The sequence below is a fragment of the Pelodiscus sinensis genome, chromosome 14 (assembly GCF_052426305.1).
Source record: "Pelodiscus sinensis isolate ZL-2025 chromosome 14, ASM5242630v1, whole genome shotgun sequence".
NCBI classification, from domain to species: domain Eukaryota; kingdom Metazoa; phylum Chordata; order Testudines; family Trionychidae; genus Pelodiscus; species Pelodiscus sinensis.
In genome coordinates, this window is record NC_143065.1 from 40566217 (window position 1) to 40591298 (window position 25082).

Sequence of the window (25082 nt, forward strand, 5' to 3'; positions counted from 1 at the left end):
CAGGGACACGGGGAGCAAAGCCACAGCGGCAGCGGGGTGCCGCGCCTCTGAGGCTTTGTTCTGGCAAAGCCTCTGAGACACGGGACCCCGCCGCGGCTGCGGCTTTGCTCCCCGTGTCCCTGGTCTGCTGGAGACCGTCTCCAGCAGACCAGGGGCACCGGGAGCAGCTTTTCTCGCCCCGGAGGTCGAGGTGGCGGGACCGCTGCCTGCGAGCTCCGGGGCGAAGAAAGCCCCGTTCGTAAGTGCGGATCCGACATAAGTCGGATCCGCGTAAGTCGGGGACTGCCTGTAGTTTATTCTCCCCTTACAGAAAGCCTACCCATACATTTTAGATTATCTTCTTTGTAACTCTAGTCATCGTCCTGGAAATGAAGAGGACATCCATACTTTGGTCCAGTGTTCTCTAAGCCATGTGCTTGTACGGCCACTCAGGAGAAATTCAGATGCCATCCAGCTGATTATCAGAGCCCCTGCAGCTATGTTTTTTGTTTCTACTGGTGGTGCACACACGACTCAGTGCACATAAAAATGCATTTTGCATGTGGACGGAAAGTCTGCACACGGATGGAAAAGACTAGAGGGAACACTGGTCAAGACTAGGGATGTGAACAGGTAATGGATTAACTGGTTACCCAGTAAGCATCACCCCTTAAGATTGATGGTAATGGTTAACTTACCTAGAAGCAGCCTGCCACAGGCGGAAGGCTGCTCCATCCCCACGGGGCTGCAGGCTCAAGTCAGCAGCCTCCCAGGGGGTTGGAAGCGGCAGCAGTGAGGGGGGAAGTGAGGGGGCGCAGCTGGCTAGCAACTCCCAGCCTGCAAAGGCTTGTGGGCTGGGAGGTGGCAGCCTTGTGCGGTGCCACAAGTGGCATCGGGTGGGAGGGCTGCCAGCTTCTTCTACAGCTGGATGCTATGGTTCAATATCAAGATACCATGTTCCTCCTGCAGTTCACAATGAAGATCCATGAATCACTGAGTTGCTCCACACACATGCTAACCAGAGATTTTAAAAACATGAATGGGGTTGTGCATATTCTCCACAGCTGACAAACTATCTATAAATACACACACAGTACAGTAATGTCTAGAGGCCCCAACCAAGACCACGGTGCTAGGCACTGTACAGACACATAGGAAGAGAGAGTGCCTGCCTTGCAAAGCTTGCATTCCAACAGACAAGACAAAAGCTGGGAGAACAAGTATTCTCATTTTACAGATAGAGCACTGGAACACAAGGAGATTACGCAATTGGCCCAAGATGACAGACAATGTGTGGCATAGTCAGGAATTGAACCCAGGTCTCCTGAGCGCCTAAGGCCTCAGCAGAAACCCAACCTTTTCAGAGATGAATCTTAAAAAGCAGGTTCTCAAGTCCATACTGATGCTTGTGCACCTGCAAATCCCGCTGTTTGGAAATCCAGCAGTGCCTCATCCAGCTACAGTTTGTTAGCACAGAGGGGATGAGTGTTTCTTCCGAGAGATAGGTTTTGGTTAAAATTTAATTTGATTCAAGCATCAAAGAAGCCGTGATGTGTTGCTTTGAGCCAAGATCCTAGGCACAACCTCAGGAGGTTCATTAATTTTTGGCCCCTGTTGTGTCCTTTCTGTCTGATATCACCTCACAATCCCTTACCTATCTCCGCACAAGTAACCTCATTTACACAAGCACCCTCTTTCTTTTGTTGTCTCTCTCTCTAGATATAGATATAGATATAGATATAGATATAGATATAGATATAGATATAGATATAGATATAGATATAGATATAGATATAGATATAGATATATACACCCACGCCTTTGTAACCACCAGTCCAATTCATCTGATGAAGTGCATTTTATCCACAAAAGCTTATGTCCTAATAAATCTGTTAGTCTCTGGTCTACAGCTTTATTTTGAAATCACTCCTCTGAGGTCAAATTTATAAGTCAAGCATCCACACTACCAAGCCCGTTATTTCAAAATAACGGGCCACTTATTTCAAAATCTGTACTCCTGCTTTCCCTTGAAGAATAATGCTAATTTTGAAATAGTTATTGCAAAAGAGCAGTAGTGTGGATGCTCCGGTGCTGCTATTTCGAAATAACGACTCCCCAGAATCATTCGAACTAATTACTCCGCAGTGCTTCCTGAGGCTCTAACTCTGAGGTAGCACGTCCACAATAACGGAGCCTGCCTTGGACTCATTTCGAGTGTGAGCATGTTAACTCCCGATTTTACAAATTTGAACTAAGTTGAATTTAGTTATTTTGAAATAGTTTCCTAGTGAAGACATGGCCTCAAGTGCCACAGGACTCCTTGGTATCTCCTCAGAGGAGGACATGAGCCTCTGGGTTTTATTTCTAGTGAGAGTTGCAGCCTCCATTTGATTTTCAGCTTTTCACACATTTTCCCCTTTGCCGACAATGACTCTGATCTTGCAGTGAACTCCTTGCACCTGCCTGGAGCTATTCATGAGTCCAGGGCTTGGGCCACAGGGAGCTCATATCACCACTGATGCAAGAAGCCCCTGACACCACAAGGGAAAACATGCTTAGCTCGCCACAAGGGAAAACATGCACACACCCTGGACTACAAATGGGAAGGGAAAACTGGCTAGAGAAGATTCCCTGGGGAAGTCAAGAGTATAGCCAAAGAGGAACTGTACAACCATTGCTGCAAAGCTTGAGCACGGTCTACACTGAAGGGGAAGGTTGAATCAGGATATGCAACTCCAGCTAGGTTAATTATGTAGCTGAAGTTGATGTACCTTGATTCGAATCTCCCCACTGTTCCCACAGCGGGAGGCCAACAGGAGCAAATGTTCCTGTCAGCCTTCCTTACTCCTCACAGGAGCAGGAGTACTGCCTGCCAACAGAGGCACCCTCTGAGTTCAATTGAGTAGGTCTTTACTAGACCCACTAAATCAAACTTCAGAAGATCGATTGTGGCAGCAGCCGTCTTCCTTGTAGCAAAGACATGGCCTTAATTACCAGTCAGCGACAACAGTGAGTCAAAGTGTTGCTATGATCAGCTCCTCCACTGAGCTCTCCTCTTTCTTTAGGGACGGGGGCCCAACCAGCATTGCTTGCATAGCTCAACTGCTGCTGCCTGACCCAAGATCAGATCCTGGGTTAGTCTTATTGATCATGTGCAACTCCCGCCCTTGTTTCTACTTTACCATCCCAGCTCCTTTTCGTCAGCAGGAATTCACTGCAGGAGAAAGAAAGAGAAACAGACCCTCCAAAAATCGACCTTTGCCTCCCACTATAAACTCGCGAATTGCCTCAACCCGCAAGAGCCTGTCTAACCCCGCATATGAAGTTAAAGAAAGATTCTTCCCCACACTCATTAAACTTCTCCAAATCTCATTAGCTTCAAACCAGGCTCACTTAAAAGAAATTCTTTTTTTTTTTATTTGAGCAAGAGACCGATTTGACCCCTGTGGAGGCCCTCTCTCTTTCCCCACCCTCTCTCTCAGGGCCTTAGGATCACAAATGAAAGACACAATCAGGACTTTCACTCCCACCCCTTTTATACATTTCCATGGGAAACCATGGTGAGCTAGATGGACTCCGCTGCTCTGGCCAAACAAAACGCCTCAGCACGCATTCTTGTCTCAGAGGGAACCGCCAAATGGGATGGAACAAAGGAACTGGACTTTCCTTCATAGCTGAGCATCATGGGACAGCGAGACTGAGGAGAGCTCAAGACCACAGCAGCTGTAACGATGGACTCTAACCGGCTGAGGAAAAGGAAATAAAGGAGCAGAACTAGGAGCTAGCATGGATCCTGAAACCTAAATTTCAGGCGGTTGTCAGGCATTAAAGAGAAACCTTCATAAGGATGCACGAGCGAGTGAGCTGGGCTCCAACCAGCTGCCCACACAGCTCCTTTGCTTTCAGGGCATTATAGCTGGATGTTAACATTTTCAAAAGCGGTCGCTGGCGTGGGGGCACCTCTCCTTGTAGGTTCCTGCGCTAAGACACTCCCCTCCCCAAAGCTCTCCTCAGGAATGCTGAGGACCCAGGATTCCACCTGATGCGAAGAGCAGCAGCAGGGACCCACTTCCAAGGGGGCGCCGGAGAATCAAGGCAGTCCAAAAAAAACCAAAAAAAAAAAAAATATCAGAGACCAGGTTTCAAAATATCGGCCATCTTGTTCTTGGTGCAGTCCAAGGCAGGTTAGGATCTGGCTCAGTATTTTTTACTGGGGCAACGGTTTGCTATGAATGCAGCAGGTGTATGAAGAAAAGCTTTCACCTTCGCATTCTCGTGTCTTATTGTTACCATAATGATTTGTGTTGTGGTGGTGCCTAGGGGCCCCCTCAGAGAATGGGAACCCATGGCCCTGGGAGCTGTATAAATGCAGTGGAACAGCCCCGCCCTAAAACGCTTAGACAGCATCAATGGACAAATCAAAGAGTGGCTCAGGAACACAGACACGCAGCCAGCGCCCTCTTGATTCAGCAGTACAAATTTAAAGGTTGGCTTATGGAAGGGGTGGTTTCTACCCTGCCGCTAGGTTGTGGGGGAGGGGCTTCTGCCCAGTGAATTTCACCCCCATGGGAGGCACCTCCTGGGGGGCTGAGGGCTTCAGCAGGAGCATGGCTGACGTTCTAAGCCCTGGCAGGATCTCCCCTGCAGAGCTGAAGTCCCAAGAAATGTGCCATGGTCTTCCCCTGCCTCAGTTTCACCATCTGTAAAAAGGAGACAACAATATTGACACCTCCTTTGAAAAGCACTTTGATTTCAATGAATAAGGAGGAAGTATTATGATGATCATCAAAGCCTTTTGAGGTCTGGAAGTACAGTCAGGAAGATTCCTTTAGGAGCAAAGAGGAGACCACGATGGGCAGTATGGAAGAAACTCTGTGCCCTGATACAAGTCAGTCCCGAAAAAAGGCAAACCATGCCCAGGAAACACGTAACACAAGAGCAGTAAATGGACTTCAAATCCATTGGGGGGGGGCGGTTCCTAAATATGAAAACCCCCATTTCAGCCAAATACTTTGGAGCCTTTACTGACACAAAAGCATCTCTGGGAAGGGTCCCTGAGAACAGACTTGGCCTTTCAGGATTCAAACTCAGGAAGTTTCAGCAGTGACCATGTGCCCCCGGGGCTAGCCTGAGACAAAACAGCATCTGGGTAAACCTGTGCTTTGGTGCCCCAACCCGTGTGAGCACAGCACCACCCAGTTCCCCTAGCACCCATGAGCTCCAACTCCTGCACCCCCATCCTGTGCCCCCTTTTCCACTAACCCCTGCACAGTGCCCCCCCTCCATCCCCACCCCTGCACTTTCCTACTAGCAGTGTGCTTCTAGCATGCCCCACCACACTGCCCAGGGCCTTCCACCCTCGTTGCCTCGCAACACCCATGCCCATTCACCCCTTGCCCTCTGCCTGTGGTACCCAGGGCTGGGCCAACTGGGCCTGTGTCCAAAGGCCGGCCCCGTGTGCCTTCGCTGGATTTTGGATTGAGCGCAATATTTGCACAACTGCCTTATTCAGCTGGTTTTCATTCACTTTAAGCCTTTTCATTCTGAACACGCCCAAAAGAAGGCAATGGAAATGTATTCCGTCCTGGCAAAGACGGGTTGGTGAACATAAAAGATCAATGAAAATCTAGCCAGTGAAAGTAAAGAGTGACTCCACCCACTAGTGGCTACTGCTGAGATGAAAAGAGAGCCTCCCTCTCCAGCCAGTGAGCAGGGACCAGTCACCACGGCTGAAGAGACAGTCCACAACAATGTGCAACTCTGCAGTCCCTGAACTTTTTAAAAACCTCACAAAGAGCTGCTGTGAATGGAGCCTACACACAAGACAGTCTAAGTTCTCCTTATTGCTCCCTTCCCAACGGTTACACTTTCCTGGCTTCCTGTCTGGCATGACCTCTCACAGAAACAGAGCTGGAAGGGCCCTCAAGAGGTCATCGAGTCCAGTCCCCTGCCCTTGCGGCAGGACCAAGCACCATCTAGATCATCCCTGATAGATGTCTATCCAACCTGCTCTTAAATATCTCCAGTGATGGAGATTCCACAACCTCCTCAGGCAATTTATTCCAGTGTTTAACCACCCTGACAGTTAAGTTTTTCCCCTAATGTCCAACCTAAACCTCCCTTGCTGCAGTTTAAGCCCATTGCTTCTGGTCCTGCTCTTCCACCGGTCCCTCCAGAAACTCTTCCTTTCTCCTCCCCCTTCACTCACCTCGGCTCACTGTTGCTCCCCAGCACTGTTGGCGTTCTGGTCTGCCTTAGGGCCAGATTTTGCCCTCCTCACTCACCTGGACTGCGACTCTGCTACCAGTGGAGTGAGGAAATACACTGAGGAACGGCATTCACTGACTGGCCTCAGACTGCAAGTTCTTTGGGGCAGGGACTGCATCCGATTCTGTGTTTACAAAGCACCAGATAAGTTTGCCCTGCTGTGGAAATGTTTGTACATGAATCAATGACCATGTGGAACGTGAGCCTGCTGGCTTGATATTTTTAGTACTACACAGGACAATGCTGCATTCACCAGGCAATGGAGTAAATCTAATAAGTCTTCTCAGAATTAAATGCCTGACCTAAGCCACACTCGGTGGGAAAACATCATGTGCTTCCAAAATGAATAAGCACAGAAGCATGATGATCGAATGCAACTGGGAAGGAGACTGCAGGAAAGCATATATCCATGCACACGTCTCTCATTGCAAGCACTACCACTCGGTTACATGCCACCCGCCTCAAACTCTCTCCTTTGTGTGCCAGAATTGATCCTTGCTCTTAATTAGCGCGCTCAGTTGCAGCAAAATTTCATTTGTTTCTTCCAAACGTAGCCTGATCCATTGTCCCTCTGCCGTGACCTGTGAAAATTCCTCATTGAGCTCAGTGACAGTGGTAAGTGCAAAACGCAGCATCAAAGGGACATAATAGGGGCCTCTTAGGATGGACAAAGAAATGCCATTAATCAAGGAACACTCAGAGGTGCCAGTTTATTCAGGCCTGAGTCCCTACGGTGGGGAAAGTAGGCCCTCTAGAAGGAGGAGGAGAAGGGAGGCTTGTGGAGAAGAGCTATCCAGCCCTAGGAAAGGAATTTCCCTGGCTCTTCAAGGAACACCAGTGCCAGTGTACAGGCATGTCCTCTTCTGTGCTGTCCAAGTGACGGGGAAGGAAACAATACCCAAATAGCATCCATTTCTGGAGCACAGAGTGGCTTATGTAGCTGTTCCCTTCAGACTTTGCCCATATATGGTACCTTTCCTCTAAGCGATTTACAGAAATAGTGTCAGTTCCCTCCCGCCATTTCATAGACGGGGAAACTGAGTCACAAAAAGGTCACAACTTCACCCAGTGTGGGCAGCCTGTGCAGATTTTGTATCATACATGAGCAGGGGATGGAGGGAGGCGAAACTTAGAAATTGCCGCCTCCATATGTTCAAGAGTTCATGGTCAGTAAACTCTTCCTTCTCCCTTGTGTGTTAACTCTACACATCTGTTCCCTTTTGTTACCATGCTACCCTCCACCCCTACCCCTTTACATGGCATGGACAGGGTTGACAGACACACAAAACATTGCAGAAATGGGATGCAGTGGGATCGTGTGGACTGAAGAGACCTTCCCACACCAAGCCCCCACCAGCATCCCTTCCGTGTGCATTGGCGGGCGGCCTGGGGGGAAGGAGCCAGCTCCTCTGAGCACCGTGTTCCCAGGAGAAAGGGTCTTAAAACTCCAGTGCAAGTCACAGCTTAGTTCAGCAGCTTTTGCACTGAAACTGCTCAGAGAGGAGCATGTGAACAGCCGGAGGAACAGGGCATGTCCATTCACTGTGCCCCTAGAGATGAGGCCGGGCTGGGGCAAACATCACCCTGACAGGCCATTCATAGGACTTGGGCCAAAAAAGTTTTGCTTCAGACAGACTTCACCCCTGCCCTTATCTCTCTACCCATCGCCACTTGGCAGGGGGCTACACAGTGCAACAGCCGCGCAGATGAAACGTACGCGAGGTCCATTTTCACCTGCTGCTGCTTTGGCAAGAGAAAAGCAGCTTTTATGCTTCGAAAACCGCTCCCAGTGATGGAGAGCAAGGAGATTTTGAAGCCTTTTACAGACCAGCACACAGGGAAGCAGCTTTAAACCCTCTCCTGAGAACCCACGTCATTAAACAAAGTCAGCCAGACTCGGCAAATCCCAACCGACTCTCACTTTCAACGTCCTTCATTCAAAGCCGCACAAAAGAGAACAATGAAGGAGAGAAAAGGCTGAGGATCTTTAAGTTGCATTCAGGAGGCCATCTGGTCTGGCAGCCACAGCCAAGGCTGGGAACCGGGAGGGTCCTGGGTTCAGATTTAATCTAAGCCACTTATGGAGTGACCTCCGGCAAATCGTTTGACCTCCTTTTGCCTCAGTCAACCCAACTGTAAAATTGGGTTTAAAGGAGGAACCTCCTGGAAAAGCATGTGCCGTATCTGGAGGGAGCAAGAGCATCTCCCACGCCCAGACAGAGGGCTGACATGGAGAGTTAAGTGCACTGTGAGGGGGGAAGGGATCATGCAACACTCCCTTCCCTGCTCTGACCTTTAAGTCCCCATTCCAGAGCAGGCTAGCACCTGTGCTCACAGCAGGGCTCACTCGGCAGCACTTTCCCCTAATGAAACCTGTTGCTTATCTTCAGCCAGCGGGTGAGTTCTCTGCTCCCTGCATCACTCTCAAGCTGTTCTGCATGCTCCTCCCTGGAGCAGAGAGGGACTAGCAGTTCTGGGTTCTATTCCCAGCCCTCCTCCCTAGGAGAACATAAGAACGGCCATACTGAGTCAGACTAAAGGTCCAATCCAGCCCAGTACTGTGTCTGCCGACAGTTGCCAGTGCCAGTGCCAGTGCCAGGTGCCCCAGAGGGAGTGAACCAAACAAGTAATGATCAAGCCCCATCTCTCTCCTGCCATCCATCTCCACCCTCAGACAAACAGAGGCAAGGGCACCATTCCTTACCCATCCTTACCCTAATAGCCATTAATGGACTTAAATTCATGGAGGTTATCTAGTTCTCTTTTCAACCCTGTTATAGTCCTAGCCTTCACAGCCTCCTCAGGCAAGGAGTTCCACAGATTGACTATGCGCTGTGTGAAGAACTTCCTTTTATTTGTTTTAAACCTGCTGCCCATTAATTTCATTTGGTGGCTCCTAGTTCTTGTATAATGGGAACAAGTAAATAACTTTTCCGTATTCACTTTCTCCACACCACTCATGATTTTATAGACCTCTGTCATATCCCCCCTTAGTCTCCTCTTTTCCAGGCTGAAAAGTCCTAGTCTCTTTAATCTCGCTTCATATGGGACCTGTTCCAAGCCCCTCATTTTAGTTGCCCTTCTCTGAACCTTTTCTATTGCCAATATATCTTTGAGATGAAAAAAGGTGTTTTAACCTTTCCGGGCCCAGCTTTGCCCACCTGAAAAGACAGGGAGCCTAGAGCTTGCTCCTCACAGAGGTGCATGAAGATTCATCAAGTAACACGGGCCCCAAAATCCTTTAGCCAGTTCCACTTTTTGCAGGGGGAACTCCTCCCATTGATTTCAAAGGAAGGAACACTAGACTTGAAGGGCAAAGTAGTCTTGTGATGGATCTGTTTTTCCAAAGGGCCTACCTGACTCAGCAGCCAGTCTCTTGTGAAACAGTATATACACCAAAAAAAGGTTCAAACCCAAACCCGCGGGAGAGGTGGGGGAGGAGCTGTAATGGCAGCAGGCAGGTTAAAGATGCTTTTCAAGTGTCTTCTATTTCATCTCCTTTTTGTGGTCATTATTAATAGCCACAGGTCAGGCTCAGGATTATTAATGTACACTGTGTCAAGCCAGGCATTTTTTAAGTTACAGAGAATCACTAGTTACCCACCAGACCAACAGTATTGATTTCCTGGGCTGAACAGCTCCAGAAAAAATAATTCCTACTCAGTCTTTCCAATAAACAGGTGAAGAAAAACAAAACAAAAACCACAAGCGTCCCTCTCATCAGTTCATGGTAGCCACTTCACTGCTTTGGCTACTATGAAGGGATGCAATAGTGCAGTCAATCAATAAGCAAAATCTTATAGGTTAATGCTACAGACGACACATTTCCCCCACTCTGCTGGCCAGCTTGTTGTTAATTTACTGGCAGACCGGTAAGCAGACCGTCTCAGTCCTGGCAGGGGACTTCTTGGGAGTGGGGCCGGAGCACACTGGCTGCCCGCCTCACCTCCAAGCACTATAGAATCGTCGAGTAACCGATAAGAATTCATTAGATTAATCTACTATTCAGTTAACCAGTATTTGACATCCCTAATACTATGTGCATGCGGATAGGCTCGCAAGAAAGCAAAGCTTAAGATTTAATGGCTTCTCTAGATCCAAGGCAAAATAAATTCCCAGTCAATCATGTTGCCTAATTCTTTGCTCTTGTCACACGGACCTGTCCAGGTTCCCAAAGCACTTAGAGCATTAACGAATTAAGTCTCACAGTTTCCTGCTGCCCAGGGAAACACTATCCCCATTTTACAGATAACTTACCTGGCCTCAGCTGCTCTAAGGGTATGTCTACACTACCGTCCTAATTCAAACTAGGAGGGTAATGTAGGCATACCGCACTTGCAAATGAAGCCCGGGATTTGAATTTCCCGGGCTTCATTTGCATGAAGCCGGCCGGCGCCATTTTTAAATGCCGGCAGTTCGAACCCCGTGCCGCGCGGCTACACGCGGCACGGAGTAGCTAGTTCGGATTAGGCTTCCTAATCCGAACTAGCTGTACTCCTCGTGCAAATCCCGGGCTTCATTTGCAAGTGCGGTATGCCTACATTACCCTCCTAGTTCGAATTAGGAGGGTAGTGTAGACATACCCTAGGTGATTTGCAAAGGTCACACAGTGGTCATTAGCACAGCAATTCATGGCGGGGAAAAGAACCTAGGAAGTTACAACCTTAGACTCCTCACTGAAGTCCGTCTAAGCCAACCACAAGACCACATCAAATGAAATGAACTTAAGCTAACAAACTGTTCTAGGTGAAAGTAGCAAAGTTGTTCTGGGATACAGAATCTGGTCAAAAGATCAGTAAAGCTTCTAGAAACATCTCCCCAATTCCTACCTTCCCCCCACCCCCAGCTAGGACAGTCCTGCTATGAAGTAGCCAATAAACTTTTAATTTAATGGGCCAAGATGGGGGCTTGTATGTCTCAAAATGTTCTCTTGGATGTAGATATTTACAACCCTATAATTACATCGTTTCCCTGCACCTAACATGTGACTTTTTTCAACCAACCCTTGCGTTTTGCACCACATGCAACTTCCCAGACAGTTTTGACAGACACGCCATATTCCCCTCCCCCCGCACATGTTTACCCTCAGACTGCAGCATGTATTTTACATGTGCAACAGACTCTCGCTGTGCTTGGTTCATCTGCCCAGAAGACCATGTGGAAGCAGGAATTAATGTACAAATCTAGAATTCCTGGCCTGGATTCAGCAAAGCATTTAAGCACAGGCCTCAGTCCCACAGACTTCCAAGACTGAAGCTCAGCAGGTGCCAACCTGCGGTGCCGAATGAGAGCTGCTGTGAAGATTTGGCCATTTGGGAGATTCCTGGCAACAAACGTTTATTCCGGGCTCTAAGGTTCCAAATGGAGGGCAGAAGTTAGAGACGCATTAGTTGGATTCCTGGATACCAGGTCACAGGAACGTGTTCCCTGTTGGTGCAGATAAAGCAGCTTGTATTCACTGTGTAGGGTTGCCAGATACTTGCACAAAAAATACCGAACATGGTGGGGAAAAAAATTGGTTAAAAAAAAAGCGCACCACACACACACAAAAGAGACACTGCACCTTTAAATCCCCATGCTCCTCGCTTCCCACCCCCACCAGACATGGCAGGGAAAGAATGTCCCAAACAGCCTTCTGTCCAAGAAGGACAAACAGTCTGGTATTTTCTGGGGTTTTTTTAAACCAGACAGAGGCCGCAAATACTGGACACCTGACAACCCTATCACCATGTCTTCTGCCCCTTAGCAGTAAAGGTTTCAAGCTGTCGAAAGACGACAGCACAACACACAGCAACTCAGGCTGTAAACCTAAAACCCAGCCCCCGGGGATGGAGGAGTCTACACTAAGGCTTCGTGGGCTCCTTTCCCCTATTAAAGGAGCTTTGTATTGAAAGGATCTGGCCTTCTGTCCCTTCTTAAAACGTATTTGGAACAATACCCAATTTTTCTTCTTGGAGTTATACCAGACCAAGCCAGTGGAAATCAGACTCTGAAACAGACGAACAGGGCTACCCCTCTGAAACCTGTCACTCTGCTAGAGATGGAACCAAGGCACAATGCCTGGAGATGGACACCGATTGTAATAGGAGGCAGAGGGGTCTGTCATAGGTCCAAACAGCCTCGCAGTTCAGACGTGCTGGTTCCCTTCTCTATTCCCTGCAGATAACTTGATCAGCTAGTAAATAGTTTTAGGTCACCTGATGTCTTGGAAAATGGTGGTACCAGTACAGTGGTTCTCAACCTGGGGCACACATACCCCTGAAATCTACCAGCAGTTCTCAACGTCTCTTCATCCGTATTTCTCCCAAGGGGGCATAGAATGGACTTTGAAGGTGCAGAGCTGGCATCCCAGGATGCAAGCAAAGCAATTTCCCGGGGACCCGCACCACAGGGGATCCCAAGAAGTTACTTGTTTCAGCCCCGGTGTCCAGGGCTTGGGCTTCAGACAAGATTCAAGTAAAAATCAGACTCAAGCATCCCCCCAAAATGAAAGTGCAATGCATCTATTCCAATTGATGTTTTATAATTCTACCGTAAAGATGAGAAGGCCAGCCATGTTTCACCACTAGGGTGGCTGCGACACGTGAGTATTTTTATGCCTGATTCTGTAAGCAAGTCCTGTTTTAAGTGAGGTGAGGGGGTACGCAAGACAAATTAGACTCCTGAAAGGGGTACAGTCATCCAGGAGGTTGAGAACCACCAATCCTGCAGATGAAAATGAAAATCCCCTGGCTCCACACACTAGGAACAGTGCTGCTGCAAACATAAGGAACGTCAGTACCCCACACTTGCCAAGTACAAGGGCCACCATCTTGGCAGATGTGCTGGCAACATCACGCAGGGACAGAACAAAGAATCTGAAGCACAAGTGAACAGAACCGCAGCTGATGTAAATCAGCATTGCTCCACTGACTTCAGCAGAGACCTCAATTGTGCACCCATTTACACCAGTTGAGGATGTAGACTTTAAAAAAAAAATAAGCACCTTCAAATGGCTCTGGTTACGTCTAAAATTCAGTTATTTCGGTCCTGCTGACCTTAGAGATGTCAAAACTTCCTCGGCTTTGCAACAAAGGTTAAATGAGACAAATAACTCAGAGCTACCATTAATGAAACTCTTCTGATGTATTTCCCTGGAGCCTTCTGTAAACGACTAAGTGCCATTACTGCTCGAAGAGCAAACACTCCTAGGAGCGAGAAAACATTGCTGCAGCTAAGGCACGTCTTCCCTGCGTCAGACACTACAGGAAAGAGTGAGATTACATTTAAATGAACATCACGCTGCTACAAACCAGCGCCCTTTAACTAAAAAAAAAAAAAAAGAAAAAAAAAAAAGGATGAAACAAGCACCGCATTTCAAGCTTTCAAAGGTACTGCAGGCACACGTTGAAATTTAATGAGAGTCGGGGAACTATTTTTAAATCTGCAAATCTAATAAAAAATCCAAACCGTGTGTCCCATTTTTCCCTAGACAATTGTTTGTTTCGTGTGGTTTTGCTGGGTCACAAGAACTTTGCAGGACTCCCCAAAGTGTTCTTGCTTTTTCCCCACTGCAACCAATCCAACCATTCGGCTGATTTTATAACTAAAACATTGTTGGTTGTTCCGACCTCCCGCTCAAGACACATTGTACAGTAAATAGAATCTGCTCAGGGTTTACCAAGAATAGATGGACAGAGGAGAACAATGGGAGGAGCACAAATATGATTCAAGTTAGGAGTGTTAAAATGCATGTAATTAAGTAACAGTGTAACTGCTGAAAAATTCAGTGGTTACATGTGGGGCAGCAGTCGACTCCCCAGGAGCCAGTGTGCACTGGGAGCTGGCTTTTAAGCTATGAGAAGTCCTGTGGCACCTTGTAGACTAACAGATTTATTGGAGCATAAGCTCTTGTGGGAAAAGACCCACTTCATCAGATGCATGTGGGTCTTTGCCCGTGAAAGCTTATGCTCCAATAAATCTGTGTCTACAAGGTGCCACAGGACTTCTCGTTGTTTATGCAGATTCAGACTAATACGGCTACCTGGCTTTTAACCTGGCTCCCTGTGCGTACTGGGTCCCACCTGCTGCCTCTGTATCAGAGGCAGCAGCCATAGGGCAGCAGTCAGCTCCCCAGGAGCTGGTGTGCACCAGGACCAGGAGCCCAGGCGCATTGGTTCACTGTTTAAACAGTTACATTTTCAAAGCAGTTCTGTTGCTCAAAGTGACACTATGCGGCATCTCTGGTCAGTGCGCATTTTGGACACCAAAGCCCCGAGTCAGAGATATGTAGGCACCTATCCCCCACTGAAATCAGTGGGCACTGGAGGCCTGAATTCACTGGAAAAGGTCTTCCTCCAGCAGTAGTCTGCTAGTGTCACTCTTGAGCCAGACGTTGGCCATAGCAACACCAAAGGAGCTATTTTAAACACGCTGTTGTCTTGTGCAAATATTTCATGCCTCGTAAAAGTGTCTCCACAAAAGACCCCAAAAGTTTTTAACTTTGGAAATGTGCTGACTTGATCTCAGCTTCCCACCCCAATGCAGAGAAGACGGTGCTCTACTGCGGCTTGAAAGAAACAACCCAACCAGGGACGTGGGTCTGAGGTTTGATTTTGGAGTTCTGAAGAGTGGTTTGCAAGCTGCAGCCAAAGGGCGGCACGGCCCAGGAAATACCTGGGTGACAACACTGGTGCCACCTTATTTCAGCCTTAATTTAACATGCTAACTTCATAATGAGTGGAACAAAACTGTGTAAAAACATTTCCCACTCTAATCCTGGCAGGATCCCTCCAATCCAGCCTTCTTTGGTAATTACAGCCCTTTGTGATCTCAACCTAATGCCTTGTATTGTGACCCATAAAATAATCAGCTCTCTGTCTCTGCTTAATCCTTTTAGACTTCCTTCTTGTCTCTCCCCCCCCCCCCCCCCATCAATTCTCCCATTATCTGGACTCAGCCAGTTCTTCCCAACACCCCACAGAACTAAAGGGGCTGCCATTTAAATGGCCTGAATGCCTCCTATGCAGAGGAGTTGAAATGATGGGAAGATCTTTGCTGTTTTGAAAGAAAAAACACTCCTTCTCCAACCAAGTCGCCTAGAAGGCCAAAGGATATCCAGGCATGTGGGGACAGTACACTTTGCCAGTGACCTTGAGATCTTCACCCTCCAAGTCGCAGAGGCTGAGAGGTTAGTGGGGAAGGAGTGATGGCCTCGGGGTTCACAAGGGAAGAGGGTGCTGCTGACTGTCACAGACCATCAGTACACACAGGCACAGTGGGAGGAAAGCAAGGGACTGGGGAGCTGCTCAAATAAGGGAAATGAGGTGGAGGCCTATAGCCCTGGTAAGTGAGAGCCCTCTGGACAACAGGTGGTGGAGGAAACTCTTGCGGGACAGATAAGGCCTGGGCAGAGCCAAAGCATCAGGCCAGCACATTGCACCTGGCTTCAGGAAACCCACCTGGAATGAAGCATGGGTGGCAGGTGAAGACACATCTGGGGGAAAGCAGCTGAAGCCCCCCCCTTCTGCCCAAAGCCACTCCCCTCCCCCGAGATAATGCCCCTTTACAACCTTTCCCCCTTGCCTCCCAGCTAAGCCCCAGCTTTTCCCAGCCTCCAGGGATACAGGTCTGGCCCCAACCCCTAAGGGAGTCTGGGCAGTGTCGGCCTGGGCAGTGTGGGTCATGCCTCTTCCCTTGCCTACATTACCAGCCACCCATAGAATGCAGCAATGCAACTGTCTTTTTTAATAGGACCAGATCAGACTATGCAGCTTGCAAACATTGGGCCCGAGGTGTGCCGCACCTGACCCAGCCTCCAGTCGGACAGGGATTTCCAAATAGCGATGGAATCAATGGGTCCTCTATTCCACAGGCCAGGCTGTGATTTATGAGGATGCAGGGCGGCGCTCTCAAATTACAGTGTAGCTGGAAAGGCTGCACCTCCTACAAGAAACCACTCTGATGCCAGATAAGCCCCAGATAAGACAAAGGGTGTTGGTTCCAAGTCTTAGAGCCATTTATCTTCCCTCTCCTGAGCAGGTCGGTGGGAGGAGAGAAAGTGGGCGGAGCCTGAGCTCCACCAATCAGCATGCTTACATGCCAGCAGAAGAAGCCAGCAGAAACTCCTCTTCCACAGGAAGGAGAAGGAAGCAGAGATAGATTTGTGCCTCGGAGAGGGTAGTGTTGATATGCTACAGTTTATGGACTAGCACTTGCTCAGGGCTGCATCTACAGCAGGGGTGGCCAACCCATTTAACAGAGAGCCGAAACAGTGGCAGAAAAAATGCGACGAGTCGCACCAGAATTGTAGAGTCACCAAAAAAAAAAAAAAAAAAAAAAAAAAGGAGGCTGCCCCTTTAAGAAACAAGCTTAGGCTTTTTGGTCATGTCAGGCGACAGCTGCATCTTCAGTGCCATTTTGAATCGCCATCCCAGTGAGCACAGAGGAGCCAAGGGCAGGGCGTTTGGGCCAGAGGAGAGTTTTGCGAACCACACTTCTGTGGCTCACGAGCCGTGGGTTGGTCATCCCTGGTCTACAGACACAATCAAGCCCTTTGCATCTCTTTTATCCCCAGAAAGGGACAGACAAAACAAAAAAAGTCACCCTTTTCATTAACTCCCAGGGATTAGATGGCATTTCCACCCATAGATTACAAAGCACTTTACAAAGCAGGTCAGTGTCATCATTCCCATTTCACAGATGGGGAAACTGAGGCACAGAAGGGGGGAGTAACTTGCTCTAGGTCACCCAGGAGTTCAGTGTCAGAACCAGGAACTGATTCCAAGTCTGACCAGTGGCCTGCCCATTGAACACTGCAACGTTAGTTAAACACAGCATCTGAAGGCCTGGAGGGGGAAGAGAGAAGCCAGTGTGAAATGAGCAATAAAAATGCCTGATCAAAGTGCCTCTAAATCAGCTTTTCCGGGGAGGCAAACTAAAGGTCTTTAATGCAGTCCAGCTGCTGGTGCACCTAGACAAGGATTCCTCTTCCTCCAGCCATAGCCAGACCTATACAGACACTCTCAGCCTCAGTGAGCCTTCCCTCAGGAGAACTATAGATATGTGAAGCTGACTTTAATTCAGAAAGAGGAGCGCTGAGAGAAGATACATTGTGGAACTGTTCTGTTACCCGTCAGAAAAAAAGATCTGTATTCAATACCATAATCCGATTATAAGAGAACATACTGTATGCTGCGACCTTTCAAACCCACAAGCTGAGGTTGGGCAAAACAAAATAAACAAAAAAGGGACCACTGGAAAGTTCTGAGCAAGGACAAGCAAAGAAGTTTGCTAGATGCAGGTACAAACATCAAAGGTCTCTATTTTAAAATCACATGTACTACTTGTTCAGAAATATGGTGCATTATTAAAACACTATTATCACCCGTGAGCATGTGTACTGAAAATCCACATAACAGGACAAGCCAGTTTTCCTCCAGGCAAAACTATTTTATGGCAATGCAAGTACACAAGAGAAGCCTACGTTTTATCACTGAGAATACATAGCAGTTATATAGTCCTTTTCACTAAGTAAATTTGATAGCCAAGAAGGTCCAAAGTACAGTTTATCCCCATTTTACAGATGAGGAAACTGAAGCAGAGAAATGACATGACTTGACCAAGTCTACAGGAGAAATCAGTGCCAGAGCTGGGATTTGAAATCCTGGCTGACTCAGGAACGTCTGGCCCCATTTCAATGTTCAAACCATGTGTGTCTATTAAAATTTCCCAAGTCATGGCATCATGGAGATGTCTAAATATTGCCTATCCAAGACTAGCATAAGTTTACCTTCCCTGAGATGTATGGCTCAAAATGCAAGTCTAGGAGTAGGGAAGTGATAGTGTATTCATGCATATGGTGAACGGATGAACCTGAGCTCATCAGCCTTCAAGGTTACACACAAACACCTCCCCGCCCGCTGCGTCTGTATCAGACGTAGCGGGAGAAGGGCAGGAGCCAATACACACAGGGAGCCAGCTTTTAAGCAGGCTCCCTGCAAGCACTGGCTCCCATGGAGCCGCCTGTCCCCCGTCCCCCCCCCCCCCCACACACACACACACACACTGCTTCCTCTGGCTCCAGGGCATTGCCTCTCCCACACGTAACCCTATAACTGCTGAATTTTCAGCAGTTACATGTCCACATGAATAAACACTTTAACATCTCTATCTCTGAGGAATTCAAATCTGAGCATTCACACCAGGAAGACCCTGCATTATACGTGCATCATCTGGGATCAGTCTGTTTTTCCAGTTAAATTTTACCCAATGCCAATGTGTTGAAGTAAACGTGAAATTTTTTTTTAAAGTGATATGCAACGACACTTCCTGAATGCAAGCACGGATGCTGCACAAAGCCAAGGAGATTATAGGCCAGGCAACATTACAAAGCCAGAGTCTGTAATAATGATTTGAGACGGACGGCATCCCTTTGAACAGAGAGAAACGTATAGCAGCACTCTCTGGGGATTCTGCTTTGTCAGATTCCTTTACTTCTCAGCAGTGCAGCCTTGATCAACGTGCAGGGTTTGTTTTTTGTTTTTTTGGGTTTTTTTCCCCATTTCTCCTCCGCTTTTCTGCTCAGCTGTCAGGACAGAGCAAAGGTCCTATCTGCTGGGAGAGCAGGATTTAGCCCCTAGATGTTTTTAACTCTTTCATGAAGGACTTATAAATTTAAAAAAAACACACACACACACACACACACACACACACATTGTCATCTTTAAAGAAAAAGAGTGCCCAAGCTACACAACGTGCCCAAGATTACAAGCACTCACTAACAAGTAATGCGACTGGAATTTCCATGCTCAGTGCATGAGGCAGGCGACTTGCTGAAAACTGATGCTGTATGTTCCTCAAAGCAAGGACCCTTTTGGGGATGTGCTTGTACCACATCTAGCACAGTGGAGCCTTGACAGTGCAAATAACCAGTGGCCCTGGCACATGAAAGTCCCAGCAGAAGAGACTAGAAACCAATTTCTACCTTCTCAGAAAACTGCTTCTAAATAAGAGCTGGGCAAAATTGTTCCAACCTAAATTTTTTGGGGGGGCTGCAAAAAGGTTTCAAAAAAGCCACTGAACTGTTTCATGAATTCATGCCAATTTTATCTGTTTCAATTTAAAAAAAAAAAAAAAAAAATCTCAAAACACACCCGGATACCCAGTCATCCGGGATGCATTCTACATTGAAAAGAAAAAGCAAGTTGGGTGGGGAAGCTTTGAAGTCAGGGAGAACAGCTTCATCTTGATCAGAGAGGGCTGAACCTGAGACCTAGGCTACATCTACACTACGAGTTCTCAGCAAAAAATATGCTAATGAGGGACTCATGTGCACGAGTTGTGATCTCATTTGCATATTTTCTGCTAATCCGTTTTCGCGCTGGGGTTTTTGCGCACGCACAACCAGTATGGATGTTTTCTTTTTGCACAAAAACCCTTTTCCTGCAAGATCTTTATGCCTGAAAAAGGAGGTTTACCCATCTTGCGGGGAAAGGGTTTTTTGCACAAAAAGAAAACGTCCACACTGCTTGTGTTTGCGCAAAAACCCCAGCGCAAAAATGGAGCGGCAGAAAATATGCAAATGAGATCGCAACTCATGCACGAGTCCCTCATTTTTTTTGCCTAGAAAAAAAAAAAAAACTCAGTGTAGACATAGCCCTAGAGAATAAGCCACCAAACAAAGTCCCTAGCATGCACCTGCGGCAGACGCATATTTGCTATGGATTGTCCAGGATGCGCAACAATTAACAGCAACTTACACTGGCCCAAGTACACATACACTGCTCCATGCACCACAACCCCCTGCAGAGACTCCCGTTACAGGTGGGATCTCATTGAACAGGGTGAAGGGAAGACAGTATATTCTGTACAGGGTTAACGGAGCACGGGAAGAAATTATGATGTTCCAAGCTCGAAGCTGGAATATGGTCCAGAGTATTTTCAATGCGATTCTCTTTTGTCGTTAAACCCTAGTTACTAAAGGAAATGCTACACAGCTCTTCACGTCCATATTGACATGGCAGCCTAGATAACACTGTAGAGTAGGGGTGGGCGAAAGGGCAATGATCTGGCCCACGGAGGTCCTGCCGCTTCCCTGCCCCTTAGAAGCGCCACATACTCCTGGCAGGGCAGGAGGAGACTTTGCGCGCTCCCCTGCCCCCAAGCCCTGATTGGCCTGGGTGCCTGGGGGAACCTCGGGGGGGAGGGGAGGTTAGGCAAAGTTTTCACATGCTCCCCCCACTGCCAGACCAATCATGGTCTGTGGGTGGGGAACCAGGGAAGTAACCTGGCCCCGCCCCTTCCATCTGAGGCCCCACCCCTTCTGGTGCAGCCCAGGGCCACTTCAAAAATTTCTGAAGTTGCCCCCGGTAAAAAGTTATTGCCCACCCCTGCTATAGAGTGACAGATACCTCCAGCTCTTACATCTTCCACATACAAGTCCAAGAAGTCTGACGTGTTTATGCATCAGCCATCTCCCACCTCACGACAAAACCGGTTGCCAGAACTGCTGAGGTTTGTCCTCAAAGACCGACATGTGATAGATCTGGCTGCTTCCCTGGTCCAGACCCAAAACCCTTACTTCCTCGATACTGTGATTACTCACACAACTAAACAGCGAGGTTTACTGATGGCCTCTTAGTACACTCCGGAGCATGATGGCAGGGCATTCCCTTTAAGGGCAGGCAGCAAGCCAAAACCCCCAGCAGGAAGGGAAGGAGTGTAAGTGGTCGATTTTTCGGTGGCAATAAGGAGGGAAGTTCCTCACTCCTCATGGAAGCAGCACAAAAGCCCAGCCAGTATCTTCCGTAGAAGATCTTAAAACAACCAACAAAGGCAATGGAAGTGGGGTTATGGGACCACTCCAAGAGTGAGTAAAATGTGTTCTTGTAAAGGAGCTGGGGGTCTTTTCATAAGGGTGGTCCAGAATTTGTGAGGGACCTCAGCCAGGTGATAGGCGGGGGGGAGGTAATATCTTACTTGAACTGTACATCCAATACACACCTATATATACACCCACTAGGACTGGCTGAATGCAAAAAGGACACTCCTGGACCTCAGGCAGCTGCAGGTATCCTACACCAGCGGTTTTCAAACTTTCATCATGACCCAGTTGAAGAAAATCATTGATGCTGTGAGCCAACATAATTTGACTGGAGTGTGAGCTCTGGATGGGAGCCTTGAGGTGTAGGAGGGGGCTCCGGCTTTGGGGTTTACCTTGAACGGCTCCGGGTCAGCGGTGCAGCAAGGGTGCTAAGGCAGCTTCCTGCCTCTCCTGGTACCGCAGACCATGCTGTGCCCAGAAGCAGCCTTCAGCAGCCTTCAGCAATGGAGTGTGGAGCTAGTGCTCAGGGCAGGGGCAGTGTGTGGAGCCCTGTGCACTCCCCCTTCCTCCACCTACGAACCAGGCCTGCTGCGGGACGCTTCTGGGGTGCAACAGAGTTTGCAGTGCCAGGACAGGCAGGCAGCTGCTTTACCACCCCACTGGTTACCTGATCCCTCTACAGCAGCGAGACCCAGCGCCCGACATTCCACCACCCAGTGCTAGGTCACCACTGCACTAGAGACAGAAAGGACACACAGTTAGGAAAGCACATGCCACTCAAAGAACTAACATCAGGAGCAGCATTTCCCAATACAATGGGATAAATAAGAGAGCAGCTGCCTGTCTGCACAGGCAGGCCACGGAATCACAATCACGTGTCCTGCTCAGTAGTTTGTGTCTTCTTTTTAATTTCATTCACTCTTTGACATTTTCATTCCTCTCCCCCCCCCAGGCTCCAACAACAGAAAATCTGTCTTGTGTTGTTATCCTTGCCCCCAAAGGCAGAGCAATGCCGGGGACTAAATAAGAATTGCTGCCTCCGTGCTGCCTGCCTTAAATAACAAAGACACGGTGACCTTCAAAAGGCCTTTGCCTACTGTTGGAAAAGCGATGCCTTATGAACGGTACCTTGCAGCGACGAGAGGCAAGGAGGTTTCAAAACAGAACAGACGGGACATGAGTGATGGAGCATTTTGCCGTGTGCCTGACCGGGACTCACTCCTTTGGGACCGGGGATTTACTACCATGAGGTCTCTCTAGTTTTCTCCTCCTTGGGCAAGGGCTGATTAGCTCTCCTTTTACATGAGTACAATTATTCTGAAGATTAGATCACAGCGATAGCCCACATCTGCTCCCCACCCATCCTTTTCACTCACTCTTAACCCCTCCTCCACCCCCCACTCATGTTTCCTGACAGAACCCTGCAAATGGCTCGGTTCTTACTGTTTAGCAATCCTGCCCATATATTAATTTTCATCTCTCCAGCCATGCCCGTAAGATCTGCAGAAAAAGGAGCACCAGCACAAAGAGGCCATTGGCCACGCTCGTTGCGTGAGTAATGACAGCATCAAGGAGGCAGAGATCCGGGGTCTGTGCCAGCCAAACAGCCAGAGGAAAGTTCTGAAAGCACACCCAAATCACACCTTTATGCACCAGCTATAGGGAGGGCAGATAGTTTTCCCTGTGGCGCGTGACACTAGCCTTCCAAACACATTAGCTCTGGGACAGCTTGTGTGCCTGTGTAAGTTCTATAATCAAGGTGTGACAGGCACCCATATGATTTTCCTTACCCCCAGCTTTCCACAGTGCTGGTCCCCTCCCCAGTGCTCATATCACTTAGATCCCCGCAGACTTACAGCCAGAACAAGAGCTAGGCATCCCTGAAGGTGACCAGAGAACGAACGAACGAACGAACATGTCTGCTTCAAAATGAGACCACCCGCGGCTGGAATTTGGTAGCCCGGGCAGGGTGAGCACAGTACTTACTGGCTGCTTGTATCCTCGCCTTGCGGCTGAGCACCAGCCCGAAGTGGTTTTGCGCCATGCAGTCATATTCGCCTTCATCCGACGATCCATCTCCCCTGACTTTTTGGAAGTGGGAGATGTACAGCGACCCATTGGCCAGCACAAAGGCGCTCTCATTGTCCACGATCATCGCCCCGTTCTTCCGCCAGGTGATGCTGATGGGTGGGATTCCTTCCACCTGGCAGGGTAACACCAGCGGCCGCTCTTGCACCGCGACCTCATCGCTGGGCTCCACAGTGAAGGCCAGCTCAGCGGAATGGCCAAAATCTACAATGGGGGGGGGGGGGGGGAGGAAGAGGGAAAAAAACAAAACAAAAAAAAGTCACTTACTCCGCAAGAAACTTCCAGAGTTAAAGCTTTGGCTAAGAGCCGGGATTCAAAACACCTGTCTGGAAACAGGCTGCACTCTGTTGTTTGCAGACCGTGCCTTTCCTACGAAGTGGGCAGAAGCGTGTGTGCACACTTTGGTTGGTCAAGGGCTTCTGACACCCTGAAGGACCCCCAGAATGAAGTCTGCTTCCTGCTCACATGCAGCTCAGAGTCTGGGTTTCCCTGGAGTCAGCATGGAGCTGGCTGCGGGGGGGAAAACCAGGATCCGCTACGCATCTTGGAACAAGGTTGCCGGCAAAGGGACTGAAATGAATGAGAAATGGACAACCAAACCCTTGTGGCTTGGAAAAGCTCAGCCATGTTGTCCCACTTCCAGAGCGGCTATTGCCTGAGCCCCAGCCAGCAAGGCAGTATCTGTAAGAGGAGGATTCACTCGCACAATGGGCATCTGTTACTTTAGACCAGCTATTCTCCACCTCTCCCGCACCAAACGTTTCAGCTGCTCCTCTAGCCCTACAGAAAGGGGTGCCGGCCACAGCCCCCTGAGTTATCACAACAGCCCCTGAAGGTCATGACCTCAAGCTGCACGTTCCTGGCAACTTATTGTATCCAGGAAGCTAGCGGGGCCTCCAGAGGGAAACCTCTTACAGGGCAGAATTAGATGGCAGTTGACTTTTACCTCATAATACATCAATGTGTCATTGGCCAATCTTGTGTTTTAGCAGTCACATGATGCCATTATTACATTGGTAACGAACAGTAAATTAGGCACGGTCATATTAACTCACCACCTGAAGGCGCAGAAACACAAACCCTCTCATGCAAGCCCATTAGACTAATTGACATAATTAGACTATCAGTTAACATGGGGTTTCTAACACGAAGTAAATCCACACTTCACACCACAAAGAGGCAGATTCCAAAAGTGTGTAAAGCTAATGTTCGAAATCAAGTTCACATTACACACGGGTTTAGAAGGAAAGGCACTGTACATCCAGGATCAAGCGTGGGTTATCAAGAACTACAAGACTTGGGTACAACCTTGACAAGATACATAATGAGTGTTGTCCCAGATTGAGGTGTGAGAGGATTGAAGCAGTACAGAATAGGTGTTTTCAGGTACACCACCCACAGGAAGTTTAATAGAGTCAGACATGGAACAGCACAAGTGTACATACGTGAGAACAAGCCCCTTCCATGAGCCCAGTGAACGGCCAGCACAAGCTTAAACCCACAGGCTGTGTCTAGATTGGCATGATTTTCCGGAAATGCTTTTAACGGAAAAGTTTTCCATTAAAAGCATTTTCGGAACAGAGCGCCTAGATTGGCATGGACACTTTTCCGCAAAAGCACTTTTTGCGGAAAAGCGTCCGTGCCAATCTAGACGCGCTTTTCCGCAAAAAAGCCCCGATCGCCATTTTCGCGATCGGGGCTTTTTTGCGCAAAACAAATCTGAGCTGTCTACACTGGCCCTCTTGCGCAACAGCTTTGCACAAAAGGGACTTTTGCCTGAACGGGAGCAGAATAGTATTTCCACAAGAAGCACTGATTTCTTACAGTAGGAAGTCAGTGCTTTTGCGGAAATTCAAGCGGCTAGTGTAGAGAGCTGGCAAGTTTTCCCAGAAAAGCGGCTGATTTTCCGGAAAAACTGGCCAGTCTAGACACAGCCACAATCTTG

General features: G+C 48.4%; 1 protein-coding gene across 3 annotated transcripts in view; it reads right to left on the reverse strand.

Annotated features, from left to right (window-relative positions):
* IGDCC3 (immunoglobulin superfamily DCC subclass member 3) overlaps positions 1-25082 on the reverse strand; it is a 226506-nt gene that overhangs the window by 184149 nt on the left and 17275 nt on the right. For 2 of the 3 annotated variants that reach the window (XM_075896898.2, XM_075896899.2), the window contains exon 2: positions 23036-23341. In XM_075896898.2, the coding sequence (XP_075753013.2) occupies positions 23036-23341 (306 nt within the window). Of the gene's footprint in view, positions 1-23035; positions 23342-23980; positions 24073-25082 lie in introns of those variants that run through there. The other variant, XM_075896900.2, reaches the window with a different exon arrangement.